This window comes from Syngnathus acus, chromosome 17 (assembly GCF_901709675.1).
Source record: "Syngnathus acus chromosome 17, fSynAcu1.2, whole genome shotgun sequence".
NCBI classification, from domain to species: Eukaryota; Metazoa; Chordata; class Actinopteri; order Syngnathiformes; family Syngnathidae; genus Syngnathus; species Syngnathus acus.
The window spans coordinates 8,817,668-8,835,339 of record NC_051102.1 but is presented as its reverse complement, the minus strand read 5'-3'; the positions used below and the strand labels follow the sequence as shown (position 1 = coordinate 8,835,339).

Sequence of the window (17,672 nt, the reverse complement as noted above, 5' to 3'; positions counted from 1 at the left end):
TCATTGCAGTTTGTAAACACTTGCATCACAAAATACAGTAAAAATTCAAGACAAAAAAAAGGTTTAGCATGGTGTCTAATCTGGTGACCCCAAAAGGTCAAAAAGGCTAGGGTGGCTACCCCAGCAGGTACAAATTTTTGCCAGGTGCTATATTTAAAAGAAACTAAGTGTAGGCCCAAAGGTTAATCTGGACTTGAAGTTGTGCAATTTAGAATTCAACCATGTTCTTAATTTGACACATCTTTGACAGTGTTTGTTTGTTTGTATGTTTAAGTGGTTAACCTCTGCAGCAAATGCGACGTGCATTTACACCTCCATCAGTTAAGTAAAGACTACAAACTCTACTTCCGTGACGGAAGTGTAATCGGTGGTGGAAGGGTCTTAGACCCGATGTTGGTCACTTTTAGAGGGACAGAGGCTGGCGGATCTGCAAGAGGGAGGGCTACGCTGTTGTGGGACTGGCCACAAAATGTCCATCCCTGAGATGGGCAAAAAAACGATCGGATTTTACCACACAGAACATATTTTTTGACTTCACGGTCCCTTTTAACTTATTTTGACACAAACATGGCAGTTAGGAAAAGTTCCAATTGAAAAAGAATGCTTTGAAATGGCAACACAACATCTCGCAACACAACTTTCAACCTGCGTTTCAATTTAATTGACACATCTGGACCTAAACAATCTGCACGTGTCCAAACTCAACACGCCACTGTACATGTAATCTCATTACAAAGGTCGCATTAATGTCACACGATTGTACGCGTGTATGAGGTATGCCAAGTGTGCTTTATGTAACCATTTGCTCTGGGCGTGTGTGGCAAGTGGCGACTCAAGTGGGCATGTCACGTGCGTTTTGCTTCTGTCACTTTTTATCAATAGTAAAATAACTACGAATACAAACTTCGACTAGATTGAAACATAAACAGTGTCGTCTTTAAATATTTTGGCCTGCCTTTAGACTGATATGTTCTCACATGAGTGTCGAAGTTGCCCCGTGCCCGTGACATTCCCTGGGAGCACACCTTTGGCACGGCGTAGCATTCCCTGTGACTTTGAGCCGACGTGTTTGTTCAGTGCAGTCAGCGAACAGGAGCAGATTAAGAAAGAGGCGCACATTGGCTGATTGTGTTGTCGCCATGCGAAGTGCAGTCAGTCGAAGGAGTGGTACCGCGGAAACGTATCTAGCATAATTACACATTGTATTTCCAAGGAAATGGTGGCGGTGTGCATTTCTGGGATACACACACACAAATGGTGTCACTTACAGTAGTTCTGATATAAAGGAGAAGAGATAGTTTGGTCATTAAAAATGATGGAGATCCTCCCTTTTATGTGCAAGATCTGTATTCATGCTGAAAAGAGTCACTTTAGCTGATGTGGATGTGTCAGCATGCGTGTCCATCCATTTTACTGAGTGTTTAATTCATAGTCCACAATGTGAGATTGATCAGAATAACATGTTTGGACTTGTGGGGCAGTACACAACATGTTATTGTAAAGTAAATATTTGACTTGACTTCCCTTTAATGTTTTGTACTTACATTTAGAATGATTCTCATTACAAAATAATGAAGTATTTTTCTTTTAAAGTCCAAAAAATGTATAATACTGTACATATTTGATCTATTAATGAGCCAGCACATCTGTCTGTTTCAAAAATGTGGCCCTCAATGTGTTTGCCCAACCATTCAGGAAGACTGGCCAACTGGAAGTGTAGTCTGGGTACATTTTTTTATTTTAAAAATGTATCTTTATCAATCAAAATGTAGCTTTTGAATAAAATGTGTCCATAAAACGTGGAAAGAATGTACATTAAACATTTTCAGGTCTAGTAAGTATACTTTTGAGCTTTGTGGGATACTTATTTCTTTCAGCAGTCAAAAGTTAATAATTTATTGTTATTAATTAATTTGCTGACTCCATTGTATTTTAAATTTTTTGTTTTATGCCTTTAAGAAGGATTTTGCACCTTGCTGTTGCCCGAAAATAACATCACAGATAAGGACTACTGACGGCTCACCTGTTTTCTGGTTTTGGTCATGTGACATTTGCGAGCTAAACCGTGATTGGTTGTTACCTGAGCACTGAGCACAAGTGATGTCATTTCCGGTCCTCAGCAAGTCTCAAAATGCATTTTTAAAAATATGAATCAATTAATGAAGGCATGGCATTATTTGTAATGCTGAAACTGGCTAAGTGAGTAACGTTTGAACTGGAAGCTGTCTGTGGATGACCGCCGATGCACCTCCCTGCTTCCCTCCTCCGCCTGGGCCGTTATCAGCAGCAACTAGCCACGGGAGGGAGGGATCAGCCCGCCCGTCCGTCCACCCACCCGTTGCACTTACATGTTCTTCCTCCTCGCCCCGCGAAGGGTCAAAGTTTGCTAGCAACAATAGACAGAAAATAACGGGCAGAAAATTGAGGATTATCAAGCGGACTTTTTCACCCCCTCCCCTGTCAAGACAATGTTGTTGAGAGGCATCATTTTTGCTCTACTTTGCTGCTTTACGGTGAGTGTAGCGCGGTCGTTCTAGTGGCGAAGCGAGTAACGGACCTTCCTCAGGTGGGGCTTGTTTGCGGGCTTCTGGGTTTGCGTGTCAAGACAAGTCGGCAAGTCGACTGTCTCAAGTCCGAGTGGAATTTAGCCCGCTTGGGGCACATGAAAAGTGAACGCGTAGCTTTTTTTAATTGGCGTGTTGTGATTTGCGCTGCGCGTAGCGGATTTGTCTTCTGCGCATTTAAAAAGTGGAGCCAGAACGATGAACTTAATCGAAAGATGTCAGTTGCGCTGCCTGAGTAAGTTAATTTTCAGTGGAATTAATTAGTATTTATTAAATAAAAAATGTAGAGAGATAAAATGCATACAGCATCTGAATGCATTTTTGTATTTTAAGAATTTGAGATTGAGTCTGTTGACATAATTCTCACATTTGTCAAAGTTGAATCCTGAACTTAAAATAATAGTCATAATTTTATTTTATTGTTTAAGATTGAGAGTGTAATAACGTGAACATAATTTTCCACTTGTCAAAAGAAATGAATGTATGTGTGTCAATACCTATCATATTGGTTTATTACTAGACCATTATTTGTTCACATTTTATTTCCTCATAAAATTCTCCATGCATTTTATTAAATTTATTTTATGTATTTAATATTTTATCCGAGTTTGAGAATAATATAATTGGCCTCTATATCAAAATATTTATTTTAAGTATTCAAAATGATTTCAAATGTATTCACATTGAAAGCAACAGACCACGCTTTCGAAACATGAATTGACTCTCATTATATTATGCAAGTACCGTAATTTTCGGACTATAAGTCGCGTTTTTTTTTCATAGTTTGGGTGGGGGGGCGACTTATACTCAGGAGCGATTTATATACATATATATGGGGTTTTTTTCACTTTTTTGGGCATTTTATGGCTGGTGCGACTTATACTCCGGTGCGACTTATAGAGTCAGATTGTTTTTTAGAAAGCCCACACTTCTCATGACGTGTATGTTTATTCCCACTCCTATTCTTTATCCCCTCCTTGTGCATGCCTGCAGCTCGTTCCTGTGCGGGCAGAAGGAAATGGACTGCGCAGGCAGAAAAGAGATTGGATTGAACATCCCAGGCAGCTGAAGGAAAACCACGACTACTCTGGCATAAACATTGGCAGAGTGTGTGCCCTTTCCCCATATTTATCATGAACACACACAAAACAAGCCAAAACCAAGTGATGATGACCTCATGATGCTGCGTTGTTTTCAAGTAGACACATTTTAGTGACAAGTTGTACCAGCCTGGGCACAACTTTTTGTTAGCACGATATGCTAATGTTACTTTTCAGAGTCGTGCATCAAAAAAAGGCATCAACTGGCTCATATTTGTTCATATTGAGAATGCTTGGCCTATTCAAAAAAAATGTCTTGTGTGTTTCGACAAATTTTTGTGTTACAGATTCGCTCCGATAAAGAGAACTTCACGACAATATTGTATTCGCTAAAGGGACCTGGTTGTGACGAGCCTCCATTTGGTGTATTCGGGGTGGACCAAAGAAGTGGCTTTTTGAAAGCCTATAAAGTATTGGACCGAGAGGAGATTGCCTTTTATGATGTAAGATCACTTTATTAAAAAAAGGCAACCCAGACACACTGGAAAGCCCAAGGTTCCTTTCTTTGTTGTTCTAGTTAAAAGGAGTGGCAAAATATGAAGACGGGTCTCGTGCCGAAAAGGATGTTGACATCCGAATTACTGTTGTGGATGAAAATGACAATCCCCCCATAATCAAAATAGGCCAAGTGGGAACTGTCAAGGAATCATGCGTCGCAGGTATCCAACAATGTCTGCTTGCTTAAAGTGATGGCAAAGATTTTTTTTTTTTTTTGTGCCGGTAACCATCAATCGGTCGTTTCGCAGGCACAATTGTCATGAGTGTGATCGCCACCGACGCAGATCAAGAGGGCACCATAAGCTCCCAGATCTTTTACAGCATCGTGGAGACACACAGCACTGCCGGCATGTTCACTATCCACTCTAAGACCGGAGATGTCTCGGTTCTGCGAAACACTCTGGACAGGGAGGTGAGGCGCTTCACTGGAAAACTCGGCAACTGAGCCGATGGAGTAAAAAAATAACAAAAAAAGGTGAGGGAATTCTGACAATGTTATTGCTGTATTCTTTCAGAGAAAAGATACATACAAGGTGGTCGTCAAAGCTTCGGATTTGAATGGACAACCTGGAGGAAACGTAGGAATGGGTGAAATTGAGATCAAAATCCTGGACATAAATGACAACGTCCCCACTCTGGAAAAAGAATCGGTACGTTACGATTACATCTCTTTCGTTTCTAAACGATCCCTTGGGCCCAATTGAGCTCCTGTTGTGTGCAGTACGAGGGCAGTGTGGAGGAGAACACCGTCAACGTGGAAGTGCTGAGGATCCAGGCCATTGACTTGGATCTGGAATTCTCGGATAATTGGCTGGCCGTCTTTCAAATCATCTCAGGGAACGAAGGAGGCTATTTTAGCATCACGACCGATGCTAAAACCAACCAGGGGATAATCATGATTCAAAAGGTAAGCAAATTGAAAGAGGTAAATATTCACCAAAGGACGGATGAAAACTGTCCAAAACAAACTGACCCTGCTCTTGTGCTTTGCCTATGCAGGAGCTGGATTACGAGGAGCTCAAGTCCCTCAACTTGGCGGTGGTTGTTTCCAACAAGGCCAGTTATGATTTCGGAAGCTCCACGTCCATCGTCTCAAAGTCGTACTCGGTGAAGATCAACGTGATCAATCAGAAGGAGGGTCCCCGATTCCAGCCGTCCGTCAAAGTGGTGACTCTGTCTGAGGACCACACGTTGATCTCCATCAACTCGGTCATCACCACATACGCCGCCATTGACAGCGACACGCAGAAAATTGCCACCAACGTGAGGTCGGACATCTTTTTGGCCGAAAAGACTTCACATGTAGTCGTGACCTATGACTCAAGACCAAACTTGTTCTCGTTCTTCAAGGTATGTTAAATACCGCGATGATGACAACTGGTTGATCGTGCATGAAAAAAACGCAGAAATTAGGCTGAACAAACTGCCCGATCGAGAGTCCAAGTTTTTGATCAACGGAACGTACTACGCCCAAATCATATGCATCAGCCAGGGTGAGTTCTGGAGAAATATGTCGCTGCGATAGGCTCTCGCTTGCTCGCAAATTGGATGGATGGATGGATGGATGGATGGATGGATGGATGGATGGATGGATGGATGGATGGATGGATGGATGGATGGATGGATGGATGGACGTCGAGTGATATGTATGCTTGGTTGCGTTTCAGAAGTGTCCTCAAAGACTGCCACGGGGACCATTGCCATTCAGGTGGAGGACTTCAACGATCACTGTCCCAAAGTGACCGCCACGAGTCAGACCATGTGCTACGACCAAAACTTCATCTACGTCACGGCCGTAGATGAAGATGAGTTCCCCAACTCTGCCCCGTTTGAGTTCACTGTGATTTCGACCAGCAGCCACGGGAAGTGGTCGGTGGAACATCTCAATGGTACAACCGAGTTTTGGCTACCCTCTTATTATCGTTACCAGTTTGCACTGCTCAGCTCGATTGTACGTCAAGATCGCCGAGCACTCATGCTAACGTTAGCTTACACCGAGATGCCTTAGTCTCTCTAGTTTTACAGCTGGTGTTCCTTCACTGACAAACTTCTTGTCATGTAAAACATTTTAAAACGCATTGACTGTCTTTGACTTCAGGCACGACGGCGATCCTGCGAGATCAAAATAACTTGCGGCCAGGCATGTACAAAGTGGCTGTTGAGATCAAGGACCAGCAAGGAAAGTCGTGCGGCGACTTTCAGATGCTTGACGTTGTTGTGTGCACGTGTGAGGAAAACACTAAAACGTGTACGGCCCACATTGAAAGGCGTTCCGATTTTGGTGTTGGAGGAATTCTACTTTTGCTGTTGGGACTTCTGCTGCTGCTCTGTGAGTGTGTTTACACTTATTTGTCACCATTCTGGTCCAACTTCTAACCTGTCGGATTTTTCCAGAACTAGCTAGCACTACTTCTAACCTGTCGGGATGCATCACCTGTCATGTTTTTGTGTCACCTTAGTGGTGCCGCTTCTGCTGCTCTTCTGCTTGTGTGGAGGGACCGGAGGAGATTTCAAAGCCATTCCGTTTGATACCAAACAGCAGCTGATCTCCTACCACACCGAGTGTCAAGGAGAAGATCGGGTACTTGGATTTTTCCCGGTTAGTCAGTAAAAAAAAAAAAGAAAAGCTTGACTGATGGCTCGCTGGCTTTTATCCCATAGGAAGTTCCTCTCATACACATCCCAGATGGTGAACAGGGGATCATTTCCAAGGGCATGACCTTGGGAGGAAAGGGCTACTTGGGGGGACTGGTTGAAGTGGGTGGAGCGCTCATCTCTGGCAATGAGCACTCCAACTTAACAACCAACAATGTGCACCTGTACAACGAGTACAACCAATTTTCTGGCCATGGAAGGATGAATGTCACGGATGGCAGGACGATGACAGGACAGGGTCACTTCTCCCAGTATGGAGGCGGGGCCTTTGACGACCTGGCTGTGTCCGATCACTTCCTGGAGGAATACTATTCCAGTGTGAGTACCAAACCCAACTTGCCCACCCCTCAAGTTGAACTCAACTCAATAAATGATTGTTTTAATTTCTTGCAGAAGTCCAACCATGCTGCCCAGAATACCCAGGAGATAGATACCGCACTAGTCTATAACTACGAGGGCGGGGAATCTCTGTCAGGTTCCGTAGGCTGCTGTAGCCTCCACGAGAATGACAACGACTTCTCGTTCCTCGATGACCTGGACCCTAAATTCAAAACCTTGGCTGAGATTTGCAAGGGGTCATCTCAAGTGGATGCAGACATATGTATCCATCCAACGGTCAGACCGTTGTCTCCTGTCAGGCCTTCCCCTCAGAAGCATGTCCAAACTCACACGGAGAGCATTAGAGACCAGGATCGCCTCCATGTCGACACTCTCAGCACCTCCAAGGTAACATCTGGAAAATCCACAATTGTCCAAGAGGGATCATCCACGCTCTCTAAGGTCCACGTTCAAGACAATGTCGTGATTCCCGGTCAAACGCTGCTCGTGCAACAGCCTGCCTTGTACTACGCCTCGGCGCCCATGTATGTCGTTGAGCCCCAGTCCCAAATGGTGCTTGTCGCGGGAGGCGCCCAGCAGGGAGTGGGACAGGTTGGGCTGGCCCAAGGCCTGGTCCAAGTCGGTCAACAGGGAGTGGGTCGGGTTGGGCTGGCCCAAGGCCTGGTCCAAGTCGGTCAACAGGGAGTGGGTCAGGTTGGGCTGGCCCAAGGCCTGGTCCAAGTCGGTCAACAGGGAGTGGGTCAGGTTGGGCTGGCCCAAGGCCTGGTTCAAATCGGGGGCCTCCAGGGATCTCAAGGGATGGTACTTGTGGACGGCCAAGTTGGGCAGGTGGCTCAAGGAACCTTACCGAGACAAGTACTGGTGGTGGAGAACGGGTCTACGGGTGGGGGGCAGAGTGCACAGGTGGCCTTCGTCCAGAACGGTCAGGGATCTGGCGAGCAAACAACCTTATCTAGACAAGTTTTGCTGGTGGAAAAGGGATCTTCGGGCGGTGGTGCACAGGTAACCGTAGTCCAGACAGGTCGGGGATCAAGTGAGCATGGATTGGATGTCAGGGGTCAAAGTGTGCAGGCTAGGAGTTTCTCATTGGCTTCTCAAGATTCCACAGGGTCAAAGGAGGACTTTGTCCTGAAAGCCAAACCCAAGTCGCAAGTCGGCCAGAGGGTGGTGGTGCAGCAGCGCAAGCAGGTATCGGTTACAGAGAGGAATATAGAACCGTTGTCTCGAGCTTAAAGTTAACGTTTGCTATCGGCATGTCCACTGGAAACACTCCTCACTGTATTGCTGATATCTTTTATGCAGTCCCAATATTCATATTGTTGGTTGTGGGTCTTGAACCAAGTTCTTCCAGACCCTCACTTTTGAAACGGTTTATGATGATTTGGTTGAGTATTTTACAAACAGTATTTTGTTTACTTGTGAGAAACACAAAGATAGCAAATGCAGGTATGGTCAAGATAACATCATAACCGTGAATCACAATACAGCTATTACAGATAATAATAACCGAGATGTATTGGATATATTGGAAGAACCTTACACCCTTTACAGCACAGAGTGAATAAACACTATCGTATTTGCTTTTTCATTTGAAAATAATAAGCTCTAGAGAACAAGGTTTCTGTTTTAGAGCCTTTATGTGCAACAATGCGTTTGGTGTGATTCTGATAAATTATCAGTTAGTAATAGTTTAACTTTAGGAATGCCTGGAGCTGACCTTGTGAGGATTGAGCTTTAGTTATAGTGCAACTAATCAGCGACTGTTTATTTGGGGTCTTTGAAATAGATCTGCAGCAATAACACATCCGAAGCATTTTCGCTAACATAACCCAACGTGCTTTAAAATCCTGCAACCAAACGCGAGTATGGATGCAGTATATTTCTTTTTGTTTTGTACTCCTTCCTAGTTTTACAAATGGGAGGAATAATGAATTGCTTTTCCATGAGATGCTTTTTCTCCCTTTGCTTTTGATACGCAAATATTTCATACAAGTTGTAACATTCAGAATGTAAATAGCCCGCATTAAAGACAGCGAAATCTGTCAAAGCAGATTTGTTACATTGGCCTCTTTATTTCTGACCCATTGATTGAGCAGAAATGCTTTATTCTCTAGTGACCAACACTGAAATGTGGTAATGGAATAGAATTCGGTCATGCGGCCTTGCTGTGAACAAAAAAGAAGGTTGAATTCAGGTTTTCATCATCATCTCAAGAGTCCACTGAAATTCACACAAACGTTTCTGACCTATGACTCATTCATGTGCCAAGCAAGTATCATGAATCATATCTTGTCTGGTGGAGTAGTATTTCTTAAACTCTCACCTGCATGTTCTCCCTCAGGCCTCCCCATGACTCTTTGTGTGTGTGTGCGTGTGTGTGTGTGCGTGTGAGGTCATCAGTCATGTCACTGCAGATGTTTTCATAATGAGGCATTCCTGCCTGTCAGACAGACGGTGTAGGGTGTGGCCGCATTTAAAGAAACAGCGTCCGCAGTCTGCCGAAACTGCCCATGGATTGTTTGCATGCGTGTCAATGATTAATCGCTTCATCACGCTCACTTTCAGCGTGATAAGCAACATTGGGAGGAGCTATTGAAAAAGAAAAAATGGACTTGTGAATTTGTTATTTCAAATGATTCTGATTTGACTTCATTTTTTAAACTAATTATGATTCACTGGTTTTGTTGGTGTCAGCCACACCTTCGTTTCCACTACACTCCTACTGAAAGCTCACCACGCCTTAAAAAAAGACAGTTGCCCAATTGCATGTATAATCTTTATTTGGAATCTATCGAGACGAAACTTTGTTTTGACCACACAAAAAGCAATGGCAGTTTCAACCTGCATTGAGAATGACTCATGTACTAGTGAGAATATCTGCGTTGACATCTCTTCTTCTTGTCATACATCTAGACTGCGGGTGGGGATATTTTCATTCATCCGGCTCATTGAATCGGTCGCAACTGATCTGCTCTGTTGATATCGGTTCAGGAAAGAAGTCTTGGTTAGGACAAAGTGGCCTGCGTTGGTGTGGGAAACCCAGTTTGAAAACTCCAGGTTGGAGGCGTGCCCCGCCACCAGAAATAGTATGCAACTGGACCATAAAGAGTTGGGTTTCCACATTTACATGAACTGATGAAGCCCTCTCAGATGAAAGGAGAAACAGAGCAGTTCGGTTGCTATCGATTCAACGGCCAGAGAAAAATGAATCTATACTGCAGAGGTTTCCCAAGGCAGCACCTTCTCAATGGCGGCCGTCGTCATCCTCCAGTTCATCTTCCTCGTACTCCCCCATCTCGTCGGTGGTGGCGTCCTGGTACTGCTGGTACTCGGACACCAGGTCGTTCATGTTGCTCTCGGCCTCTGTGAACTCCATCTCGTCCATGCCCTCGCCTGTGTACCAGTGCAGGAAAGCCTTCCTGCGGAACATGGCGGTGAACTGCTCCGAGATCCTCCTGAAGATCTCCTGGATGGCCGTGCTGTTGCCGATGAAGGTGGCCGACATCTTGAGCCCGCGCGGCGGGATGTCGCACACGGCCGTCTTCACGTTGTTGGGGATCCACTCCACGAAGTAGCTGCTGTTCTTGTTCTGGACGCTCAGCATCTGCTCGTCCACCTCCTTCATGGACATGCGGCCGCGGAAGATGGCCGCCACGGTCAGGTAGCGGCCGTGGCGTGGGTCGCACGCCGCCATCATGTTCTTAGCGTCGAACATCTGCTGCGTGAGCTCAGGAACCGACAGGGCGCGGTATTGCTGGCTACCCCTGCTGGTGAGGGGGGCGAAACCCGGCATGAAGAAGTGCAGGCGGGGGAAGGGCACCATGTTGACGGCCAGTTTGCGCAGGTCGGCGTTGAGCTGGCCTGGAAAGCGCAGGCAGGTGGTGACCCCGCTCATAGTGACTGACACCAGGTGGTTGAGGTCCCCATAGGTGGGTGTGGTGAGCTTCAGAGTGCGGAAGCAGATATCGTAGAGGGCCTCGTTATCGATGCTGAAGCTCTCGTCCGTGTTCTCCACCAGCTGGTGCACGGACAGCGTGGCGTTGTACGGCTCCACCACCGTGTCGGAGACTTTGGGCGACGGCATGACGCTGAAGGTGTTCATGATGCGGTCGGGGTACTCTTCGCGGATCTTGCTGATCAGCAGGGTGCCCATCCCGGAGCCGGTGCCACCGCCCAGCGAGTGGGTCAGCTGGAAGCCCTGCAGGCAGTCGCAGTTCTCCGACTCCTTCCTCACCACGTCCAGAACTGCGTCCACCAGCTCGGCTCCCTCCGTGTAGTGACCCTTGGCCCAGTTGTTTCCCGCTCCACTTTGACCTGCGAGATGCACGTTTCCGTCACATGGAGAGTTTGTATTTATCCTACTTTTACAAGACAACATGGAACAACTGGACAAGACGCCGGTGGTAGGAGGGAGCTGAATGGTTGACACAAGGGACCGGACTGACGAAAAAAAGGTGAAATGGTCAGTGTGGGAAATGACCCCACGCTAGCTCCACAAACGTTAGCTACGTGAACCACTACGCCACCGCTGGTAGGAGTCGGACTACAACTCTGTTTCTTTGGCCATGAATAGGACCTGTCAGTGGCTTGTTGATGGCTACACTGGGCAGCCCCTCCCTTGTGACCACCAAGCGAGCTGACAGCGTGTCACCTAGCGCCACGCTAACAACTCGCACAATAACGTGAAGGGCCGTGCGCTGTGGAATGCAGCGGCTGCTCTCGGGACACTCGCGCAGTCACGCTGTGTTTGTGTGCAGTGTGTGTTTGTGTGTCTTTTTGGCTCATAATTCCACTCACCAAAGACAAAATTGTCAGGCCTGAACAGCTGGCCAAATGGGCCAGAGCGAACCGAATCCATGGTCCCGGGCTCCAGGTCGACCAGAATGGCCCGGGGGACATACTTGCTGCCTTTGGGATGACAAAGGAAAGAGAGGAACTGGATGATGTCATTCCACACTTAGTGACAGAATGTCCCTCCATCTGTCTCTGACATATGACACGCCCTTTTAGCTGAGCGCTCCAGCAAAGTGCTGCAACATACTGCATGGCTTCTTCCAGACCACTGGGCCTCTTAAAGTGCTGAGGTCGGCACAGTCGGTTCAAGCGAGGCCCTTCTCCAAAATGTGTCTTCCTTTCAAGCCTTGTCTTTGCTCGAACAATGAGCCCCTGTGCTCGGCAGCAACCTCTAACCACTTTTTGTTCTCCTTGGAACTTTATGACTTTTCCACAGAAAAAGGACTTTGTTCTCGCAGCATCTCCACTTTTCTATGTGGGAAAAAGAGCAACTTTTCACAAAATAAAATTACCAATGGATGGATATTGGACAGATAGAGCAACAGATAGAGCAACAGATAGAGCGGTCGATAGCTAGAGGAGGAGTTGCAACTGAATCCGACCGGCTGAAGGCTGAGCGAGTTGTGACCTGAAGTAACCTGACTGCAGCAAATGCTTGGAAGCAGTGAGATGCGATAAGATGAGAGTGCAGATACTGTACCTGTGCTCCCTGTGGACACATGGGTGGAGGTGGACATGGAGATGGAGACAAAAAAAAAAGAGAGAGAGAGAGATTTAAAGTTGCTATTCGCTGTCATCGATTGTGTTCATTATTTGGGTGTGTCAGGACCTACTTTCTATCACGGAAGAAGAATTTATGCTCTTGGTTTGTTGTTTACCTGAAGCCTCGTTGTAGTACACGTTGATCCTCTCCAGTTGCAGGTCGCTGTCGCCTTGGTAACTGCCCGACGGGTCGATGCCGTGCTCGTCGCTGATCACCTCCCAGAACTAGAAGACAACAGTTTTGTTCACGCTTCAGTTTGTCTCACCATTGGTGTTTATAAGCTAACATCCGTTCTTTTGTTTTGAATTCATGGAAACGTACATGCTTTTGTATTAATGTCACGTCCAGACAGGAAAGAGATTCAAACCCGAACCTCAAAACTGTAAGGCGGGCGTGCCAACCACTCGTTTCATTTTTTTTTAAAAAGATTGACTTAAACTAATTGAGATGTTTTTTGAACAGGAAGACGCACAAGTCCGGCATGCTACGCATGAGCTTAGCATCCAATTACGAAAAGCCACGCCCTTCACAAGCGCGGTGTCCAAATTACATCAAATTTGAGTCCATGCATACATTTGATACTTGCTTGATTATAACCAAAAGATCCCTGATGCATGCAAATTTTTCTATCTGACTGAATGGGACAACTTGCTGGGTTGGACAACAATCAACGTGTACCTTGGCCCCGATCTGATTGCCACATTGTCCGGCCTGGATGTGCACGATCTCCCTCATGATGCGGTGCCGTGCGCCGATGGCTGACTGGGCGGCTGCTGCGGTGGTTGCGGTACGTCCGCTGCTGTGGCTCCTTGGCTTGGCCGGTGTGTGCGTGTCAGTGCTGCGGCGCTGCGGTGCGGCTCCGAGTCAATGCTTCCCTCAGGCACGTGATCAGCGGTGCTGCCTGGAGGATGACGTCGCAGCATCCTCAGCATCCCCGGCAGCCAATGGCAGAGCTTGGCTGTGATGCAGCAGACCCAGCAACAAATGTGCTGTATCATCCTCAGCATGCCTCACCAGCAGAATGATGCTGTTACACGTACACACACACGCACACGCGCACACACACACAGGGATGCGTCAGTGTGCATTTTGTGACAAATGTATAGTAAGGCTATTTTGTAAAAATAAGTAAATAAATAAATGACCACATATACAAATTTTTTTTCGTGTAAAAAATATTTTTTAATAAAAGGAGAATGTTGGGGAAAAAAAAAAAAAACATGTATAGTAAGGCTTTTTTTGGAGAGAAATTGACCATGTAAAATTATCAGCGGCCTTGTGGTATGAGTGTCCTCCCTGAGACTGGGAGATTGTGGTTTCGATCCCTGGCCGAGTCATACCAAAAGGACCATAAAATGGAGCCTGATACCTCGCTGCGTGACACTCAGCATTAATGGTTGGATTGGGGTTGCTGTGAGGAGCTGCGCCCCACAGTCCGTATTAATGCGCAATGTATTGCTTCTTCTATGGAAGCTCGTCTGAGGACGACCAGAATAAATGAATATAGTAGAGCTTTTAGTTTTTTTTTTAAATGATAACAAATAGTAAGGCTTCTTTTTCGTAGAAAAATGACCATGTATTATTTTATTTTTAGGCTTTTTTTTAAAAAAAAAAAAAAAAGAATGATGAAAAAAGATGACCATGTACACTAAGGCTTTTTTGGGGGAGAAATTGACCATGTATAGTAGAGCTTTTAATTTTTTTTTTAAATGATAACAAATAGTAAGGCTTCTTTTTCGTAGAAAAATGAGCATGTATAGTAAGATTTTTTTTAATAAAAAAATAATGATGGAAGAAAAGATGAGCACGTATAGGAAGGTTTTTTGGGGGGGAGAAACTGACCATGTACAGTAAGGCTTTTGATTTTTTTTTAAATGATAACGAATAGTAAGGCTTATTTTTTGTAGAAAAATGTATCAGTGTTGGCTCGTGAGTGAACGATTCGTTCAAAAGAACGATTTTCCTTTCAGTGAACGAGAGTGAACGAATCACTTCCTGAAGTGATTGAAGCATTGAAGCTGGTGCCACCTCGCCGTAAAACAAAACGAAGAAGAAAATGACGTAACTTCCTGTGTACGAACGAGTCCTGAATTGCGTTTCCCTTTCACCAACTGAACAGGTCTGTGAGTGAACGAGCCAGTGAGTGATTTGCAATTCCAGTTGATCGCGAGAACGGATCAGTGAGGGAACGAATCCTGACTTTCCCGTTCGCGAACGAGTCAACGGGTCAACTGTCTCCCTTCCCGTGCATCAACGGATCAGTCGGTGAACGTGTTGCGTCTCCCTCCTGGCGTGAACTATGTAAGCCAGAATGTCGATTTGCCAAGGAAAGAAAGCGCCACTCACTGAAACACCACTTCTTTTATGCGCGTTTTCTCCAAGCTAACGGCTAACTTTATTGCATGAAGGGATGCGCCGTTATGCAACAACAGGGAGATTATGCTTCTCTTTGGGTAATCTTTATTATATAACACTTAAAATAACGTGTATGCATATATACGCCTAAATGTTGTTATCCAATATATCTACTGCAATTTCACATTAGATTGCTGGTTTGAAATTTACTTCTTTTTTTTTTTTTTTAATTATTTTAATAAACATTAAAACCTGTTAAAACTTGTCTGGTGTTTTATTCCTTGTTTTTATTTTTTTGGGCATGAAAACAAAAATCTGACATTTGGTTAACTGCTTTATATGACAATATGTATATGTGTTTTACGTTGTGTAATATGTGTTGGTGTCCCCCAAAATAAAGAGCAAGTAGTCAAATACACATTCTTGACACGTACAAAAAATGCATAGTTATTAGGTACAGCTGAAAATGGTGGTGTACCTAATGGAGTGTCTGTGTGACGTCACAGATCAACCAGCCAATCAGAAGGTGAGGGTGGGTGTGGCACTTTTCACTTTCAGTTCGGCTTTGGCCATGATTTTTCCCTAATGAAGTGGCCTGTTATTAGGTACACTTAAAAATGGCGGTGTACCTAATGGAGTGTCCGAGTGATGTCACAGATCAACCAGCCAATCAGAAAGTGGGGGTGAGGGCGGGTGTGGCACTTTTCACTTTCAGTTCAGCTTTGGCCATGATTTTTCCCTAATGAAGTGGCCTGTTATTAGGTACACCTGAAAATGGCGGCGTACCTAAAGGAGTGTCCGTGTGACGTCACAGATCAAACAGCCAATCAGAAAGTGGGGGTGAGGGCGGGTGTGGCACTTTTCACTTTCAGTTAAGCTTTGGCCAGGATTTTTCCCTAATGAACTGGCCTGTTATTAGGTACACTTAAAAATGGCGGTGTACCTAATGGAGTGTCCGAGTGATGTCACAGATAACCAGCCAATCAGAAAGTGGAGGTGAGGGGCGGGTGTGGCACTTTTCACTTAAACCAGGAATGTCGACCTCCAGTCCTCGAGGGGCCGCGTTCCAATATGTTTTCCAAGTTACCCTCGTTAAACACACCTGCGTGAAAAGTTTTTGGTCATTTTCACGTTCTGAGGAGCTAAAACTTTTCACGCAGGTGCACTTAACGAGGGAATCTTGGAAAACATGTTGGAACGCGGCCCCGAGGACTAGAGCTTGACACCTGTGACCTTTGACCATGATATTTCCCTAATAAAGTGGCCTGTTATTAGGAACACTTGAAAATGGCGGTGTACCTAATGGAGTGTCCGTGTGATTCCCTCGTTAAGTGCACCTGCGTGAAAAGTTTTAGCTCCTGCAGAACGTGAAAGTGGCTAAAACTTTTCACGCAGGTGCGCTTAACGAGGGCATGTTGGAAAACATATTGGAACGCGGCCCCGAGGACTAGAGCTTGACACCTGTGACCTTTGACCATGATATTTCCCTAATAAAGTGGCCTGTTATGAGGTACACTTGAAAATGGCGGTGTACCTAATGGAGTGTCCGTGTGATTCCCTCGTTAAGTGCACCTGCGTGAAAGGTTTTAGCTCCTGCAGAACGTGAAAGTGGCTAAAACTTTTCACGCAGGTGCGCTTAACGAGGGTAACTTGGAAAACTATTGGAACGCGGCCCCGAGGACTAGAGCTTGACACCTGTGACCTTTGACCATGATATTTCCTAATAAAGTGGCCTGTTATGAGGTACACTTGAAAATGGCGGTGTACCTAATGGAGTGTCCGTGTGATTCCCTCGTTAAGTGCACCTGCGTGAAAAGTTTTAGCTCCTGCAGAACGTGAAAGTGGCTAAAACTTTTCACGCAGGTGCGCTTAACGAGGGTAACTTGGAAAACATATTGGAACGCGGCCCCGAGGACTAGAGCTTGACACCTGTGACCTTTGACCATGATATTTCCCTAATAAAGTGGCCTGTTATGAGGTACACTTGAAAATGGCGGTGTACCTAATGGAGTGTCCTTGTGATTCCCTCGTTAAGTGCACCTGCGTGAAAAGTTTTAGCTCCTGCAGAACGTGAAAGTGGCTAAAACTTTTCACGCAGGTGCACTTAACGAGGGTAACTTGGAAAACATATTGGAACGCGGCCCGAGGACTAGAGCTTGACACCTGTGACCTTTGACCATGATATTTCCCTAATAAAGTGGCCTGTTATGAGGTACACTTGAAAATGGCGGTGTACCTAATGGAGTGTCCGTGTGATTCCCTCGTTAAGTGCACCTGCGTGAAAAGTTTTAGCTCCTGCAGAACGTGAAAGTGGCTAAAACTTTTCACGCAGGTGCACTTAACGAGGGTAACTTGGAAAACATATTGGAACGCGGCCCCGAGGACTAGAGCTTGACACCTGTGACCTTTGACCTTGATATTTCCCTAACAAAGTGGCCTGTTATTAGGAACACTTGAAAATGGCGGTGTACCTAATGGAGTGTCCGTGTGATTCCCTCGTTAAGTGCACCTGCGTGAAAAGTTTTAGCTCCTGCAGAACGTGAAAGTGGCTAAAACTTTTCACGCAGGTGCACTAACGAGGGTAACTTGGAAAACATATTGGAA

General features: G+C 45.5%; 2 protein-coding genes across 4 annotated transcripts; one reads left to right on the top strand and one right to left on the bottom strand.

Moving 5' to 3' along the window:
- Positions 1–2,306: 2,306 nt before the first annotated feature.
- Positions 2,307–9,215, top strand: dsg2l (desmoglein 2 like). 2 transcript variants are annotated; one of them, XM_037275760.1, is made up of 15 exons: positions 2,307–2,513; positions 3,558–3,671; positions 3,952–4,107; positions 4,182–4,323; positions 4,411–4,574; positions 4,678–4,812; positions 4,884–5,069; positions 5,162–5,430; positions 5,513–5,655; positions 5,830–6,051; positions 6,261–6,491; positions 6,622–6,743; positions 6,824–7,135; positions 7,211–7,747; positions 7,850–9,215. In XM_037275760.1, exons 1-15 carry the CDS (start codon positions 2,469–2,471, stop codon positions 8,387–8,389), a joined length of 3,318 nt encoding a protein of 1,105 aa, XP_037131655.1. In that variant the 5' UTR covers positions 2,307–2,468; the 3' UTR covers positions 8,390–9,215. The 2 variants fall into 2 exon arrangements, with proteins under 2 accessions (XP_037131655.1, XP_037131654.1); XM_037275759.1 differs by having other exon boundaries at positions 7,211–9,215.
- A 699-nt stretch (positions 9,216–9,914) lies between these two features.
- Positions 9,915–13,649, bottom strand: LOC119136916 (tubulin beta-2A chain-like). 2 transcript variants are annotated; one of them, XM_037275763.1, is made up of 5 exons: positions 13,392–13,649; positions 12,829–12,937; positions 12,651–12,659; positions 11,954–12,064; positions 9,915–11,470 (listed from the first exon to the last, which is right to left on the bottom strand). In XM_037275763.1, the coding sequence occupies exons 1-5, from the start codon at positions 13,446–13,448 to the stop codon at positions 10,401–10,403; spliced, it is 1,356 nt and encodes a 451-aa protein (XP_037131658.1). In that variant the 5' UTR covers positions 13,449–13,649; the 3' UTR covers positions 9,915–10,400. The 2 variants fall into 2 exon arrangements, with proteins under 2 accessions (XP_037131658.1, XP_037131659.1); XM_037275764.1 differs by lacking the exon at positions 12,651–12,659.
- Between the last annotated feature and the right edge of the window lie 4,023 nt (positions 13,650–17,672).

What these genes read in the sequence shown, in the direction of transcription:
- dsg2l (XM_037275759.1), top strand. Translation starts at nt 2,469, where the DNA reads ATGTTGTTGAGAGGCATCATTTTTGCTCTACTTTGCTGCTTTACG. An exon ending in CTGGCATAAACATTGGCAGA is followed by an intron (nt 3,672 to 3,951) that starts GTGTGTGCCCTT and finishes TTTGTGTTACAG; the next exon opens with ATTCGCTCCGATAAAGAGAA. An exon ending in CCACTCTGGAAAAAGAATCG is followed by an intron (nt 4,813 to 4,883) that starts GTACGTTACGAT and finishes TGTTGTGTGCAG; the next exon opens with TACGAGGGCAGTGTGGAGGA.
- LOC119136916 (XM_037275763.1), bottom strand. Translation starts at nt 13,448, where the DNA reads ATGAGGGAGATCGTGCACATCCAGGCCGGACAATGTGGCAATCAGATC. An exon ending in GCAATCAGATCGGGGCCAAG is followed by an intron (nt 12,938 to 13,391) that starts GTACACGTTGAT and finishes GTTGTCTTCTAG; the next exon opens with TTCTGGGAGGTGATCAGCGA. An exon ending in GCCTGACAATTTTGTCTTTG is followed by an intron (nt 11,471 to 11,953) that starts GTGAGTGGAATT and finishes TGCATCTCGCAG; the next exon opens with GTCAAAGTGGAGCGGGAAAC.